The sequence below is a fragment of the Microcaecilia unicolor genome, chromosome 6 (genome assembly GCF_901765095.1).
Source record: "Microcaecilia unicolor chromosome 6, aMicUni1.1, whole genome shotgun sequence".
NCBI lineage: Eukaryota > Metazoa > Chordata > Amphibia > Gymnophiona > Siphonopidae > Microcaecilia > Microcaecilia unicolor.
Genome location: NC_044036.1, coordinates 67506303 through 67522045, shown reverse-complemented (window position 1 = coordinate 67522045; position 15743 = coordinate 67506303). Strand labels below are relative to the sequence as shown.

At 43.6% G+C, this 15743-nt stretch overlaps 1 protein-coding gene across 11 annotated transcripts in view; it reads right to left on the bottom strand.

Annotated features, from left to right (window-relative positions):
• PKN2 (protein kinase N2) overlaps positions 1 to 15743 on the bottom strand; it is a 218713-nt gene that overhangs the window by 76923 nt on the left and 126047 nt on the right. For 10 of the 11 annotated variants that reach the window (XM_030205380.1, XM_030205389.1, XM_030205381.1 and 7 more), the window contains 4 exons: positions 9493 to 9610; positions 8560 to 8705; positions 8240 to 8453; positions 1319 to 1501 (listed from right to left, as the gene is read on the bottom strand). In XM_030205380.1, the coding sequence (XP_030061240.1) occupies positions 1319 to 1501; positions 8240 to 8453; positions 8560 to 8705; positions 9493 to 9610 (661 nt within the window). The remainder of the gene's footprint in view (positions 1 to 1318; positions 1502 to 8239; positions 8454 to 8559; positions 8706 to 9492; positions 9611 to 15743) is intronic. The other variant, XM_030205390.1, reaches the window with a different exon arrangement.

Below are 15743 nucleotides of genomic sequence, written 5' to 3'. Positions count from 1 at the left end.
AGTACCTGGCAGAAAGCCAACCCTATTCTTATAGACCTTTTCTGTACTATGAAGGTAGTACCAGGGCAGTTTGGGCAAAACCAGGGCTGTCCCAGAATTTATCTGGATAGTGGCAACATTTAGGGGAGTAGTAATTAACCTGCATAAAGGACTAACATAAGTTATTTGCCCCTTAATGTGTGTTAAAGGGCTCTAATGCTGGCTGTGGTACCCTAACATAGTGCTCTGGGCAAGTCACTTAACCCTCCATTGCCCCATATAAGCCGCATTGAGCCTGCCATGAGTGGGAAAGCACGGGATACAAATGTAAAAAAAAAAAAAAATAATAATTAGGCATTTCATGTTACATAGTAATGAGATGCAAAATGCAAATGCCATGTAAAGCAGCTTATTACTAAGTAAATACTATACCGCAGCTTACAGTGTGCACTGGGTGCATACTGCAAGCATGTTACAGCTGGTAAAACACCTGATACAGAAACACGACCCCTTGCTTATTACCATTAGATTACTGCTAGGGGACACCAGTGCAATTTTGGAAGAAGGTGCTGGTAAGGGCAGGGCCCATACAACTAGATACCAAGGATTTCGACAAAGATAGGCTGGAGGGACCTTTGGGAGGGTAGGTGGGGCCGGGGGGGGGGGGGGGGGGGGGGGAAGGACGACACTTCTGTATGAAGGGTTACAGGTGTTCTGGTTGGGGCAACCCAAAGAGAGGCTTTCAGACTGGGGAAGAGGGGTAGGTTGGGGTACTCTGGCCATTGCTATTGGTGAAGGGTGCCAGCCCCTTCCACATGTTGCCTAAGAGCACTGGACTGCAGCTTGGTGGCCTGATGCTCCTGGGCGGTACGATAGTGCTGCCTGCAAGAAGCATTATTCTTTTATCATGGGAATCAGCAAACTGCAGTACTGAGATACTGCAGGTAGGTGACTCCCATGGTAAATCAAGGTTTGGTAAAAGCTCACCTTACCAGATATTCAGCACTGACCATTATCCAGATAATGGGAGTTGAATAACCAGATATTTTCTGACTGCCACAGCAGTTGCTTAACTCCCCCCCCCCCCCCCCCAAAAAAAAAAAAAAAAAATAAACACTAACTGATTTTTACAATATTGCATAGCCATTTAAAACTGCCTTATTTAAATTCTCTTCATGTTGGGCCTCTTCTACCAAAAAAATGCGCTGCCTGTTCTGCACGTTATTTCAGAAGCAGAAGAGGCATACCAGAACAGATATGAGAGAGCAGTATAAGATGACATGCTAGAATTTTGCAATGACTATTTGTATAAAAAAGGAATATGATGAAGCTACTGAACTGGAATAGTCATCTGTTTTTAGAAGATTTCGACTACTTCCACTTTTAGTTTTACTAGTTCTGCTCATAAATGACGATCTGACATCACTTGGACTCCAGGGCAGGGTAGCTGATGTGGCTTTGGATCGTCCAGGGACAGTCTCCAAAATATCCTGGCAACCCATGAGCCTAACTTCCAGAGTACCTACAAAATAGAAAAAAAACATTTTATTTTCAAGTGACCATTTAACAAAACTATTGTGCTTGACAGTTTTGTCTAGATTAATGGTACAAAACCTCAATTTGCTAATCAATTATTAAATTATACGGGCTCGATATTCAAAGCAATTTAAGCAGACAAGTGAAGCTCCTGCCCACTTAACTCACACTCAGCAAGCTGGCTGCCAATATACAGCAACACTTACTAGGCAGTGCTGCTGAATATTGGCACTAACTGGCCATGTCGAATACAGGCAGGAGAATGGTGGTATGGGATGAAGCTGGGAAGGAGCAGAGAGTTATGTGGGTACTGGAATTATTCGGTGCCAGTGCCCACATAGCTAACCAGGCATATAGGACCTTATAAAAAGCAGTCCTATCTTTGTCCAGTTACATATCCAGGGACTGGCACTGAACGTTGGCTGGTGCCACATAACTTCTTCCTACCCCACACAAACAAGTCATATCCCAGCCTCCCACCCCATCCCCCAGAAGGGTTCCTTGGGCCTAACCTTTCAAATCCATGACAGTCTAGGGATTGTCAGGGCAGGAACAATCCCCACTGGCTCCTGCCCATTGTGGTTCCATCAAAATGGCCTCTGTGACCTCTAGTCACAGTATTAGAGGTAGCACTACAAGACTGTCACTAGATGCCATGGCATCCATTTTGAAGGAGGAGCCACGAGGCACAGGAGCAAGTAGAGACTGCTCCTGCACTGAAAACCCCTGGACTACCAAAGATTTGACAAGTAGGCTCAGGGAGGCCTACTGGGGGCTGGGGTGGACGGGATAAGACTTGTTCATGAGGGCAAAGGAGGGGGATCTCAATCCTCTATGGAGGGGGTCAAGTGAGAGGGAGGCAGAATGGGAGCCCCAATATCTTTTGGGGGTGGGACTGGGAGGGAGGACTACCTCATGTGTGTGTGTAGGGGGGTGGGGGGGGGGGAAATCAGTAGATAATCAGGTAGCAGGTTGAATATCTGACTTAGCTAGCTGCCTTGTGGCCAAAGCCAGAACATTACTCCAGATATTCAGTGCCAGTACCCTCAAAGGTGATGGCACTGAGTATTGGGGCCTAATTTAGCCCACAGTGGTATTGCCCAGTCAAAGAAGCCTAGCATATTAAGGGAGTAATTTTATAAGGAACTTGAGCGTGTAGAATAGCATCTTATATGCACAAGTGAGTTCTTACAGAATTGCATGGGGTATTCATGCATAAAATGCAGACACACAAAAACATAGCAACTACTTTTACACAATATGGGAGTAACTTTATAAAAGTATTTTCAATTGTAAATGACAATATATACAGGTAAAATGCCCTTAACAGGAGTGGGGCCCATTTTTGTTCGAAGGAGGGGGGCAAAGCAAGGTCCGCTTTTGGTGGGGGGGTGAGGGGGGGGTGAGTGGAATGGGGCCTGCTTTGGTTTGGGGGAGGGGGTACTGTTTTTTTGTTTCAACTGAAACTGCATAGCAAACCTCAGCTGCAGGTGTGGGTTTGGACAAAACAAAAAGTGAAGATACTTACCTGTAGCGGGTATTCTCCGAGGACAGCAGGCTTCATATTCTCACAAGTGAGTGATGCCGATCCGAGTTGCCCAGTCCAGCATTTTGCCAAAGTAAAAAATAGAGCTTTGTGGAGAGCGAGTCGTGCTCCACTGCGCATGCATGAGCACTTTCCATCCCGTGAACATGGTCTCCTCAGTTTAATAGTAAAGCAAAAAAATTAAAATAAAAATTACCAAGGAGACAACTCCATGGGGAGATGGGCAGGATTGTGAGAATATGAAGCCTGCTGTACCCGGAGAATACCTGCTACAGGTAAGTATCTTCGTTTTCTCCGAGGACAAGCAGACTTCAATATTCTCACGTGAAGAATCCCTAGCATCCAGGCTCACCCAAAACAACAAACACTAGTCAACTGGGCCTCGCAACGGCAAGGACATAACATAGATTAACCTGAAACTATATACAATCTGAATGAGGGTGTAGCTGGATTCTAGCCCCCAAACAGATTCTGCAACACTGACTGCCCGAAACCGACTGTCACCTCACGTATCCTGCTCAAGGCAGAAGACCTGTACCCAAATTGAGGAGGAATGCATCTCACGCTAGTCTGCCGTGGGCCTGAAGCTGGAACAGAATTGAGGGACCATATGGTTGAGTGGCAAAAAGATCCACCAAGGGGATGCCCCACGCTCATAAGATCTTGCGGACTATGCCCATATTGAGAGACCACTCATGCGATTGCATTATTCTGCTCAACCTGTTGGCCTGGGTGTTGTTTGCGCCTGTCAGATAAGTGGCTCGAAGGAACGTGCTATGTTGGCAAGCCCAATGCCACATCTGGAAGCCCCCTGACACAAATGGCATGAACTGCTACCCTCCTGCTTGTTGTTGTAATACATTGTAACTTGGTTGTCTGTTTGAATGAGAACAATTTGGTGAGACAGCTATTCTCTGAAAGCCTTTAGAGCGTTCCAGATTGCTCGAAGCTCCAGGAGATTGATCTGAAGATTCAATTCCTGAGAGGACCAAGTTCCTTGAGTGTGAAGCTCATCTAAATGAGCTCCCCAGCCCAGGAGAGATGCATCCTTCATCAGAACATTTTGTGGCTAAGGAATTTGTAATGGGAGTTCCAGAGTCAAATTGGATCGAACTGTTCACCAACGAAGAAAGAGTATAAGCTCTGGGGACACTCGGATGACATCTTCTAGACTTCCCTCAGCTTGATACCACTGAGAAGCCAGGGTCCATTTGGCTGATCTCATGTGAAGACATGTCATGTATAACGTACACTGTGGAAGCCATGTGGCCCAGCAATCGCAACATCCTCCGAGCTGTGACCTGCTTGGACACCAGCAAGACAAGATTGTCCGCTCTTGTCTCCAGGAGGAAGGCTCGAACCCTCTGTGTGTCGGGCAGGGCTCCTATGAACTCGAATCACTGGACAGGGTGTAGTTGGGACTTGGGATAGTTTAAAACAAACCCTAATAGTTCCAGCACTCAAATAGTTATCCATATGGACTCCTGACCACCGTCCTCTGAGGTGGTCTTCACCAGCCAGTCGTTGAGATATAGGAACACATGGAGTCCCAGTCTGCGTAGCGACGCTGCAACTGCCACTAGACACTTGGTGAAGACCCTGGGAGCCGACGCAAAGCCAAAAGGCAACACGCGATACTGAAAATGATGTGTTCCCAGCCAAAATCGAAGATACTTCCGGTGGGCTGGAAGTATCGGGATGCGAATATATGCATCCTTTTAAGTCCAGAGAGCACAGCCAATCGTTTTTCTGGATTACTGGGAGAAGGGTGCCCAGGGAAACCATCCTGAACTTCTCTTGGATTAGACACTTGTTCAGGGCCCTTAGGTCTAGGATGGGACACATCCCCCTGTTTTCTTCTGCACAAGGAAGTACCTGGAATAGAATCCTTGCCCTTCTTCTCCTGGTGGAATGGGAAATGAGGAGACCGCATTTGCGCGACGGGCAGGAAGGAGCTCGCGCTCCACAAAGCTCTATTTTTCACTTTGGCAAAATGCTGGACTGGGCAACACAGATCGGCATCACCCACTTGTGAGAATATTGAAGCCTGCTTATCCTTGGAGAAAAATATATATTTTTCTAAGACAGATCATTATGTCCCCTTGCAGGATGTTTGGGCTGTGATGGGCCAGACTGAGGCCTCCTTGACTGAATAGTTAAGCAATTGGGTGCTTCTATTGCTAAGCAATTTCAAACTCAAGAGTTGAAAGTTTCATCCAATTCTGGTTGGGTGCAGGGTTGTCAGCATGCTATTACAATGAAGCAATCAATATAAACCTTCCTGGTTAAAAGATATTCATAGTCTTAGTTATAAAATAGAAACAGTGGAAAATAATTCAAGAAAACATAATCTTTAGATTTTCCTAAAGTGTTGTGCTATTCTCAGTGATATGTTTCACAGATTGACTGATATGATAAAATTCCCTTCTAGGATTCTATTTCTTACTGAGAGGGATTCCAATGTCTTTCTGGCACTCAGAATGGTGAGGCTGTACATGGAGGTGGTGAATGTTCCAGTATGTGTGTCAGAATGGAATCAATCACAAGTAGCAGTAGTGGCCAGAATTTTGTTGGTTGCTTTGGTATTAGAGCAAGACAGAAACTGGATCCTCATGTTTTCTTGTATAATATAGATGTGGTTTATAAGCTGACAATTAATCAGAGTGCTCTCTGATCTTTGTAGAATTATCAAAAAAAAAAAAAAAAGAACAAGGCATAATTATCAACGTGTTCTACAGTAGTACAACTAGGAACTGATTTATTTCTTAAGTTTCCTGTCAAGAATATAGAAAAGCACTCCTAACTATCCCTACTCCCCAAATTACAGATTAACAGCTAGATATAATGCAAGGGAAATGAATTGTCCTATATCACACTGAGAGCATAAAAGTGCTTTGAATCCCATTCCATACTCTACTTGTAACTACACAGCGATACTCATATAGCTGTATTGCCAACCATATACTGGTGGCAAATGACTTAACATTCATAGCACGTTCTTACAGCAGGAAGAGTAACATATATCATACTCTGCAATCAGAGCATTAAAGATAAAGCGAACCTGTAGCAGATGTTCTCCGAGGACAGCAGGAGAAGTATCTTTATACTTTGGGTGACATCAGCCTGGTGGAGCCTGGTGCGGACGCTGCACAGCGCACTATCCAGACAATATTTATAACTATTTAACCGGCCACAAGGGTTTGCGAGAGGGAGACCGGCTGTCTCAACAGCGGCCCCTATATCTTTAAGAGGCTTTTGGCACTGGTCCCACTGCTTGACGTGCAAGCGCAGGACCCTCAATAACATCAAATAGCTAAAAGAATTTAACTGCAATGGGAGGTGGGAGGGATGTAAGGATACCTGTCTTGCTGTACTCAGAGAACATCTGCTACAGGTAAGTAACTTCACTTTATCTGAGGACAAACAAGACAGATGTATCTTTACACTTGTGAATCCCTAGCTACCAAGCTCACTGAAAAGAATAACAGTAGGACAACAGAGTTTTGCAATGGCAAGACTAACTTAAATCCAATTAACCTTAAACTATATACAAACTGGATGTGGAGGTACAGCTTGGAACAGAATAAAAAGGGCCTAGGAGAGTGGAGTTGAATTCCAGACACCAAACAAATTCTGCAGAACTATCTGGTCAAACTGACTGTCACGTCAGGCGTATTGCTCAAGGCAGCAATGAGATGCGACTGTGTGGACCGAAGACCACGTTGCAGACTTGCATATCTCATCAATGGAGGCTGATCAGAAGTGGGCTACTGAGGCAGCCAATAGAGGAGGAATGCATCTGATGCTGGCCTGTCGTGTGATCTGAGTCTGGAGCACTATTGATGGACTTTGTTGTTGAGATGAGTGGCATCTGAGTGTCCCACACTCAGAAGATCTTGTGGGCTACGCCCATATTGAGAGGCCACTCAGGCGACCGCATAATCCTGCTTTTCCTGCCAGGTATGTGACACAGTACATTACAATCTGATTGTCCGTTTGAATTAGGATAATTTGGTTATCAGCCAATCTCTAAAAGCGTTTAGAGAATTCCAAATTCTGCAATTCCAGGAGACTGATATAAAAAGTCTCCTCCTGGGAGGACCAAGTCCCTTGAGTGTGAAGCCCATCTACATAAGCTCCCCATCCTATGTTGGATGCATCTGTAGTCAGCATCTTCTGGGGAGGCGGAATTTGGAATGGTAGTCTCAGGGTCAAATTGGACTGAACTTGTCACCGGTGAAGAGAGTACTTGAGCTATGGTGTGACCTCGATGACATCCGCTAGGTTCCCCGTGGCCTGATACCACTGGGCTCTCCTGAAATGGAGATGTGCCAAGGCTGTAAAATATATGGTGAAGGCCATACTGCCTAATAATCTCAACAATTGCCAAGCTGTTACTTGCTGGCTACTGCAAACCTGGTTGGCAATCACCATAAAAGCAGTCACTCGATCTTGAGGGAGAAAAGTTTGAGCGAGAACTCTCTCTGGCAGGGCTCCTATGTACTCCAATTGCTGAACGGGTTGGAGATGGGATTTTGGGTAGTTGATTACGAATCCCAGCAGCTCCAACATCCAGATAGTTCTCTGCATTCATGCCCAAGCACCCTCCTGCGATGTGCTCTTGACCAAGTCAACCATCCAGGTAGGGAAATACATGCACTCCCAGTCTGTGTAGAAATGCTGCAACTACTTCAAGACATTTTGTAAATACCCTGTGTGCGGACGAGAGGCCAAATGGCAGGACGTGGTACTGGTAGTGGTGCTTCCCTACTAGGAATCTGAGGTACTTCCAGTGACTGGGAAGTATCTGGATGTGGGCATATGCATCCTTCAAGTCCAGAGCATAGCCAATCGTGACCAGTGTTGAAAAAAACAAACATCATGAACTATGGAGGCAACTATAGTATCATCATCATCACATAAAGGGACTGAAGGTTAGTGTACAGAACACAGAAATCCTGGTAGCCTCAAAAGGAAGAGTGCATACATGTTGATCTATGAATAACACCTTCTACATATGTTCAAAGCAAGTGTTCACTACACAAATAGTAGAAAGGTTCAAACCTGATAAGCTTGTGAGATCTAATGGGATCAGGATTCCCTTTAGCCTGCAAATGAGTGCCAAAAATAAAGAACACATACATGCAAAATAATAATTATAATGGAGGAAACAGGTACCTGTTAATGCTGCTGGTTTCGATAATGTACTATACTGATTCTGAGTAGAAATCATACTTTGACGGGGGCTTAATGGTGGTGATGAGACCAGAGAAAGCTCCTCTATAATAATACTGCTTTTAGGATGGTTTTTAGGAAGTTCATTTAATCTCTGTTCTAATGAGTATTTTAAAAGGTCCAGCTTCTGGCTTGATTCATTAAACCTTGCTTGAGCCTAGAAAAACATAAATGAAAACTTGTGTTTATATTTGACAACCTTACATTAGTTCTCTCATACTGCACTTAAATTTGAAATTTTGCCAAAATATTTAAGAACTTACTTCTGAAAGTGCTTTTCTGTCAGTAACTTTACCAGACCCAAGAAGTTTCATCACATTCTTTGCTCCTTCTGCTACTGCATACTCTATCCTGAAATGATGCCGCAATTCTTCCATTCGAAGTTCAAGAGGACTTATTACAGGTTTTGCTGAAGAAAATATATGCATATGTTACATTTTATACATCTCTAACAGCATTTCATATTATGATCACCTAGAAGATTAACAAAATATGCAGATTTCTATTTTAAAACAGCATTTCATTATCAGAGAACTGACCCTACTGAAACAATCTCCATTGTGCAGAGTATTATGCATCCTTAAGGAGAAACGCATATTTCCTGAAGAAAAATTATTTCACTCCCTACTGTGGGGAATCGTTTGGACTCTGCAAATGTCTCATTCTTCCAGCATGGCACCACTAGGGACTGAACTGAAAAGGTTGGGGGGGGGGGGGGGTGGATGTCAGGAATTTTGGCAACCTGGATCCTAATTAATTTTCATCTTTCATTATTCTCCATGTCACCTCAAGCTTCTACTCAATAGAAGCTTAAACTGGAGCAAAAAATATATATATATTTTTATTATAGCTGTTATGGGAAGCCTTCCTTTTACTTTCTGCAAAATCTAAAGGTAAGAAATTAATCTCCACTGCGCCTATTAAAATGCTAATTTTACCTTAGAATACAGGAGGATCTGTGAAACAGAAATTAAAATATGCTGTAAAATCATCCCTGTTTTTATAAGCAGCACTGAAAAAGTTGTAAACCTTTCTGGGGTTCAAAAATATGCCAACCATGCATATCCACAACCTCGTGTGCCTACATATCTGATTTGTCATACTCTGAGTCACAAATCGATTGTTTCTGCAGTTCAAGTTGGTGCATCCCTATTTGGATATTAGTAAAGTAATATATTTTTGATGTGCTTTATCACCATTATCAAATGCCAATTCATTAGTCTGGACTGCTTGAAGAATCTGCATCCTTATGACTTCTATTTTTGTCTTGCTGTCTTGAAGCATTTGTTGAGCAGTGCCCAGTAACTTTCGATCCTGTTAAAACAAGCCAACGAAATCTTTTTGACTAAAAGGCTCAGCTGAGCAGGACGATGACGACACAAATCATTATAAAACCACAAACAAATAGAAGTTGTGCATATTCTGTTGTTAAAATGTGTCATTCATATATTTTTAAAAAGTACATGTTCTATTATTAGCCAGTAAGGAAAAATTATGTCTTACCTGATAGCTTTCTTTCCTTTAGTCCTACCACACTAGTCCAGACAAGTGGGTGTTGTATCCATCAACCAGCGGATGGAGACAGAGGAAAAAAAGTAGTTCCACGTGCAGCCACAGAATGCTCAGTATTACGAATAGCCAAGCAATGGTGCTCAAGTCCATATTGTCAATTAATAATGAATAGTTAAGTCAAAATGCCACACTCAGCCAATACATCTACCAACCAAATAAGCACAGACTCTACTGACATGCAGTACTTTCAGACAGAAGATGCATGACACATAATACATGGTGTAAAGATCCACGAGGAGAAATGACATCCACAGAATGGACTAAAAGGAAACAACAAAAATAAATCAATTACTATAAAGGAGGGTTTCTGGACTGGTCTGGTAGGACTAAAGAAAGAAAATTATCAGGTACGACATAATTTTTCCTTCCTGATCATCCATACCAGACCAGTCCAGATAAGTGGGATGTAGCAAAACAGTCTTTAATAGGGTGGGAATAGAAGATAAGACCAAACAGTGGGAGTACAAAGAATGAAAGCGGTGATACAGCAGCTTACATGTCAAAGCCCAAAGTTGACCTGAGGCGGCTTCAGAGCCTTTCGGGCTCATTTTCGGAAGAGAAGGACGTCCATCTCTCGACATAAAACAAAAGATGGACATCCTTCTCACAGAGACATCCAAATCGGTATAATCGAAACCCGATTTTGGATGTCTCCAAACGCAGTCCGTCGCAAGGACATTGAAATTTTAAGTGGGTGTATCGGAGGCGGGACTTGGGCGTGCCTAACACTTGGACGTCTTTGACCCATAATTGAAAAAAAAAACCAAGGACGTCCCTGACATGTTTTTTTTTTAACGAATAAGGCACAAAAAGGTGTCCGAAATGACCAGATGACCACTGGAGGGAATCGGGGATGACCTCTCGTTACGCCCCCAGTGGTCACTGACTCCCTCCCACCCTCAAAAAACATCTTTAAAAATATTTTGTGCCAGACTCTATGCTAGCCTCAGATGTCATACTCAGGTCCACGACAGCGCATGCAGGTCCCTGGAGCAGTTTAAGTGGGTACTGCAGTGCACTTCAGACAGGCGGACCCAGGCTCATACCCCCCCCCCCCCCCACCTGTTACATTTGTGGAGGAAACAGCGAGCTCTCCAAAACCCACCACAAACCCACTGTACCCATATATAGGTGACCCCCCCTTCACCCGTAAGGGCTATGGTAGTGGTGTACAGTTGTGGGTGGGGGGGGGGGGGGGGGGCTCAGCACACAAGGTAAGGGAGCTAAGTTCCTGGGAGCATTTTATGAAGTCCACTGCAGTGCCCCTTAGGGTGCCCAGCTGGTGTCCTGGCATGTCAGGGGGACCCAGGGCACTACAAATGCTGGCTCCTTCCACGTCCAAATGGCTTGCATTTGGACATTTTTGACATGGACATCTTTGGTTTTGAAAATTGCCAAAAGTCAGAAATGTCCAGATCCAAGGATGTCCAAATTTAAAGATCTGGATGTCTCCGATAGTATTTTTGCAACGAAAGATGGACGTCCATCTTTTTTTCCCGAAAATATGGGTTTCCCCGCTCCTGGATTTCGACGTTTTGCAAAGACGTCCAAATCGCAAGTTGGATGTTTCTTTCAAAAATGCCCCTCTATATCTCTAAAAGGAAGTATTAACTCCTGAGGAAGAAAGGCTGAAACAAAAAGCCAGATAGACAAGCTGGAAATCATGCATGAATTAGGAGCAATCATCCAAGCAATAATAATCTGCAGCTGCAGGACATGAGCCTCGACTGAAATACCAAAAACACAGAAGGAAGAAAGAAAGGCAGGATCAAAGTTGCCCAGATGGGAAGAATTAACTATAGACAATGAAACCTGTCGGTGGCCACTAGCAGAAAAGTATTGCCAGGTGCCGTGAAACACAAATAGGACTGGAAATACGGAAGAGAATCCTCCTATGAAATTGAAGGGGGTATCTTAAGTTGGGAAAGGCCAAGGAACCTAAGCAGCACTAAAACAATGAGCACGTTGAAAGACAGGATTCCTTTGCTCTCCAGTTCACTGTGATTTAGTAGAAATTCAGAAAGTAGAGAAGACAATGCTGCAGGAGATTCTCATTGAAGGAGAATCAAAGAAAGGGTGGAAAGACATAGTAATAGCACCTCTACAGGACCCCAAAAGAGGCTGAAAGCCCGAAAACTACAGATATGACCTAAGTACAAGAAATTCTGATAAAACTTAGTCTAATAGCCTGCATCAGGAATAAATAAATGTCCAAATGCCTGAAAGGGAGACATGGCAAAGGGAATGGAGCACAAAGAATAGATGCCACTTGCATCCTCAATGAGCATGACAGGAAGCCAGATGCCCATCCGTCCCTATATAGAATAAGCGACTCTGCAGGCACTGTATATATAGCCAGATGTTGCTATAGGTTCCCCACAATAACTTGCACCAAACCAGGGAATTTAACATTAAATTATATTCATTGTGTTATTGATAATTAAAGGTTGAAATTCTTTAGCAAGCTTTCTCACAAAACTAGACAGGAATTAAAGGTCCATGTTTTAATTACAGTACTTCAAGTTTGCACAACATTGCCTTCAGAAATCACAGGCACATTCTCTGATAAGTATTCTGACAGACTATTTAAACCTTTTACTTAAAATTTGTTATTTAACCTTGCATAGTTTAGAACTAGGTTCTTTTAATTGGTTTCCCCTTTTTTGTCTTTCAGGTTCTACAGTGACCCAGTTGCTATCTGCAGGATACAATAACAGGTTAAGTATTTGTTTTCTCTTTCTATTTCTGATGTTAAGTTTCCCTCTCCCCTTTACTGTTTGTCCCTATATTTCTACGTTTCAGTGTGCATATTTTAATACCTCAGTCACCTAGCTTTACTCCTCTTCCAAGTGCTTTCTTGTACTTTGGGTGTCAATGATCTTCTTCCAATTTGTGGGACCAGGTACCTCCAAGAATTGATTGCATAACTGTAGCGCACCTACTTTCCTAATTTTAACTCTGTATCTCTGATGTGTGCAATTCTTTATGTGCCTGTGCAAATTGGACTACAAACTTTTCATGTCACTGTTTTCAGAGAAAACTTTTGTCAGGAAAAATCAAATCTTCCCTACCTGTTTTCCAACCTAGTTTGTATTTTTTCTTTATGTGCTTTCTCTCACGCCCTCTCTCATTCAAGTTCCACTTACACTATTTTTTAAACAGACAGCTTAGGCCAATTAAAGAACACTGACTGTGTAGATTCCTACCTTCATTAAAAGGTCTAATTTGTTCAGAGGGTCACAGAATCTGACAACCCTTCAATTGTACTCAAAGGGGCATTAAATGTACTAGCAGCTGACTGCTGAAATACTGTAAGGCAAAATTCTGGCTCATCTAGGAACTCAATAAGGGCTTCCCAATTAGAGTTCTTATCTCAGATTCAGCATAAGCTTTTTCACTCATCAAGCTTTAATTGCCTGCTTCAATCAACTTTAAAGCTGTAGTGCCAGACTGTCAGTCAAATCTTCTCAAAGTGTTTTCTAAGTATTTCAAACATTAACTTCTACCATCCCTGAGGAATGTTCACACAAGAGCTCCTCTAACACTGTATTTGCAATTATCAAGCACTCCTTTCTTACACACCACACTCACTTTCTTACCTATGGTTTCCTCATTTAAGAGTATAAATAGCTCTTATCTCAATGATTTTTAAACCAAAATCATGAATTTTCATAAATTTTGAGACACTCAGACAGGAACTACTGCCATAGTCATCCATTTTCACGAAGCTCTCCCTCCTAAGTGTCTAAAAGAGTGAAACCATTCCTTCCACAGAAAACTTTCCGCAACCTAGTGCAATGCACAGTACTTACCCATGCCGACTACTGCAACAGCATCTTCATTGGCTGCAATGCCAAAATCATGAAACAACTCCAAACTGCCCAAAACACAGCAGCTAGACTTATTTTTGGCAAATCACGATTTGAAAGCGCAACACCACTTCGAGAAAAGCTACATTGGCTCCCTATCAAGGAACGAATAAACTTCAAAGCCCACACTGTGATCCACAAGATTCTCAATGACGAATCTCCAAGCTACATGTCCAACCTAATCGATCTTCCAGCCAGGAACCGATCCATCTCTTCTTGAACATATCTCAATCTTCATCTTCCCAACTGTAAAGGCCTCAAATACAAAACCTATTACGCATCCAACTTCTCTGTCATAGGCCGCCAACTCTGGAACGCCTTACCTCGACATATCAAAAAAAAAAAAAAACAGGGAATACTTATCCTTCCGAAAGCTGCTGAAGACCTACCTATTCAAACAAGCCTACCCAAACGACCCTACAAAGTCTCGTACTTAACCCACACCACAACCTATACCCACAATCCAATTCCTTTCCCCATATCTCATACTATTGTCTACTCTTTTTAACTGTGTTATCTCCATGATACTTTGTACCATACTTCATATTATCTCTATGATACAATCTTGCTTATAATCGAAAGAGAAAAACGCCTGTATTGCAACCCAAATTGGGAGACGGGCGTCTTTCTCCCGTGGGCACCCAAATCGGTATAATCGAAAGCCGATTTTGGGCGTTTCCAACTGCAATCCGTCGCAGAAACGGGTAAAGTTGACGGGGGCATGTCGGAGGCGTGGTGAAGGCGGAACTGGGGTGTGGTTATCGGCCGAGGAGAGATGGGCGTCTTTAGCTGATAATCGAAAAAAAAGGCATTTTTACCATGATTTTGGGTCACTTTTTTTGGACTCTTTTTTTTTCACGAACAAGTCCCAACAAAGTGCCCCAACTGACCAGATGATCACTGGAGGGAATCGGGGATGACCTCCCCGGACTCCCCCAGTGGTCACTAACCCCCTCCCACCAAAAAAAACCCACTTTACAAACTTTTTTTCCAGCCTGTATGCCAGCCTCAAATGCCATACCCACCTCCATGACAGCAGAATGTGTTCTATCCTGTGACAGCCTTTCCCTGGTTCTGATGTGGCTCTCGGGTGAGTGTGACACTTTTTCTGTTAAGGGCACTGCAGAGTCACATCAGCAATGCATTGTGGTGGGTGTAGGGTATTGGGCTCCGTGATTCCACTAGCTTGTGCCACATGCTCACGATGTTGGTAGTTGGTAGGCTCTACTCCATTGCTTTTCCCTCTGCTGGGTCAGAGTGTGCCCTGTTTTGTTTCCGGTAGTCCATGAGGTAGTGGCCATTTTTGTAAGCCAGTTTTAGATCCCTTTCATATGTTAGCCACGTTAGAGAACTTAGTTCTTACCTTGAATGTGGCTGAAAGAGGGCATTGTACAGCATTCTGCCAGCTCTGACCTACTGCTAATCTCAGTACCAGGGAGACTTGTTGCCAGTGGTGCACAACCTCTGATCTGCAGTTAACTGTGAGTAAGTGTGTTTATTCCAATAAAGGACGTTTTCGGAGAGATTAGTCTTCAGGTGTCAACTGGAGTGTCAATGTTATATAGCAGCAACAAGTCCTAGGGGCCTGTGTGTATGCAGGTCCCTGGAGCACTTTTAGTGGGTACCGCAGTGCACTTCAGCCAGGTGGACCCAGGCCCATCCCCCCCTACCTGTAACACTTGTGCTGGTAAATGGGAGGTCTCCAAAACCCACTGTACCCACATGTAGGTGCCCCCTTCACCCGTAAGAGCTATGGTAATGTTGTACATTTGTGGGTTGTGGGTTTTGGGGGAGGGGGGTTGGGTGCTCAGCACCCGTGGTAAGGGAGCTATGCATGTGGGAGCGTTGTCTGAAGTCCACCGCACTGACCTCTAGGGTGCCCAGTTGGTGTCCTGGCATGTCAGGGGGGCCAGTGTACTACCAATCCTGGCCCCTCCCATGACCAAATGGCTCGGATTAGGACGTTTTTGAGCTGGGCGTTTTTAGTTTCCATTATCGCTAAAAAA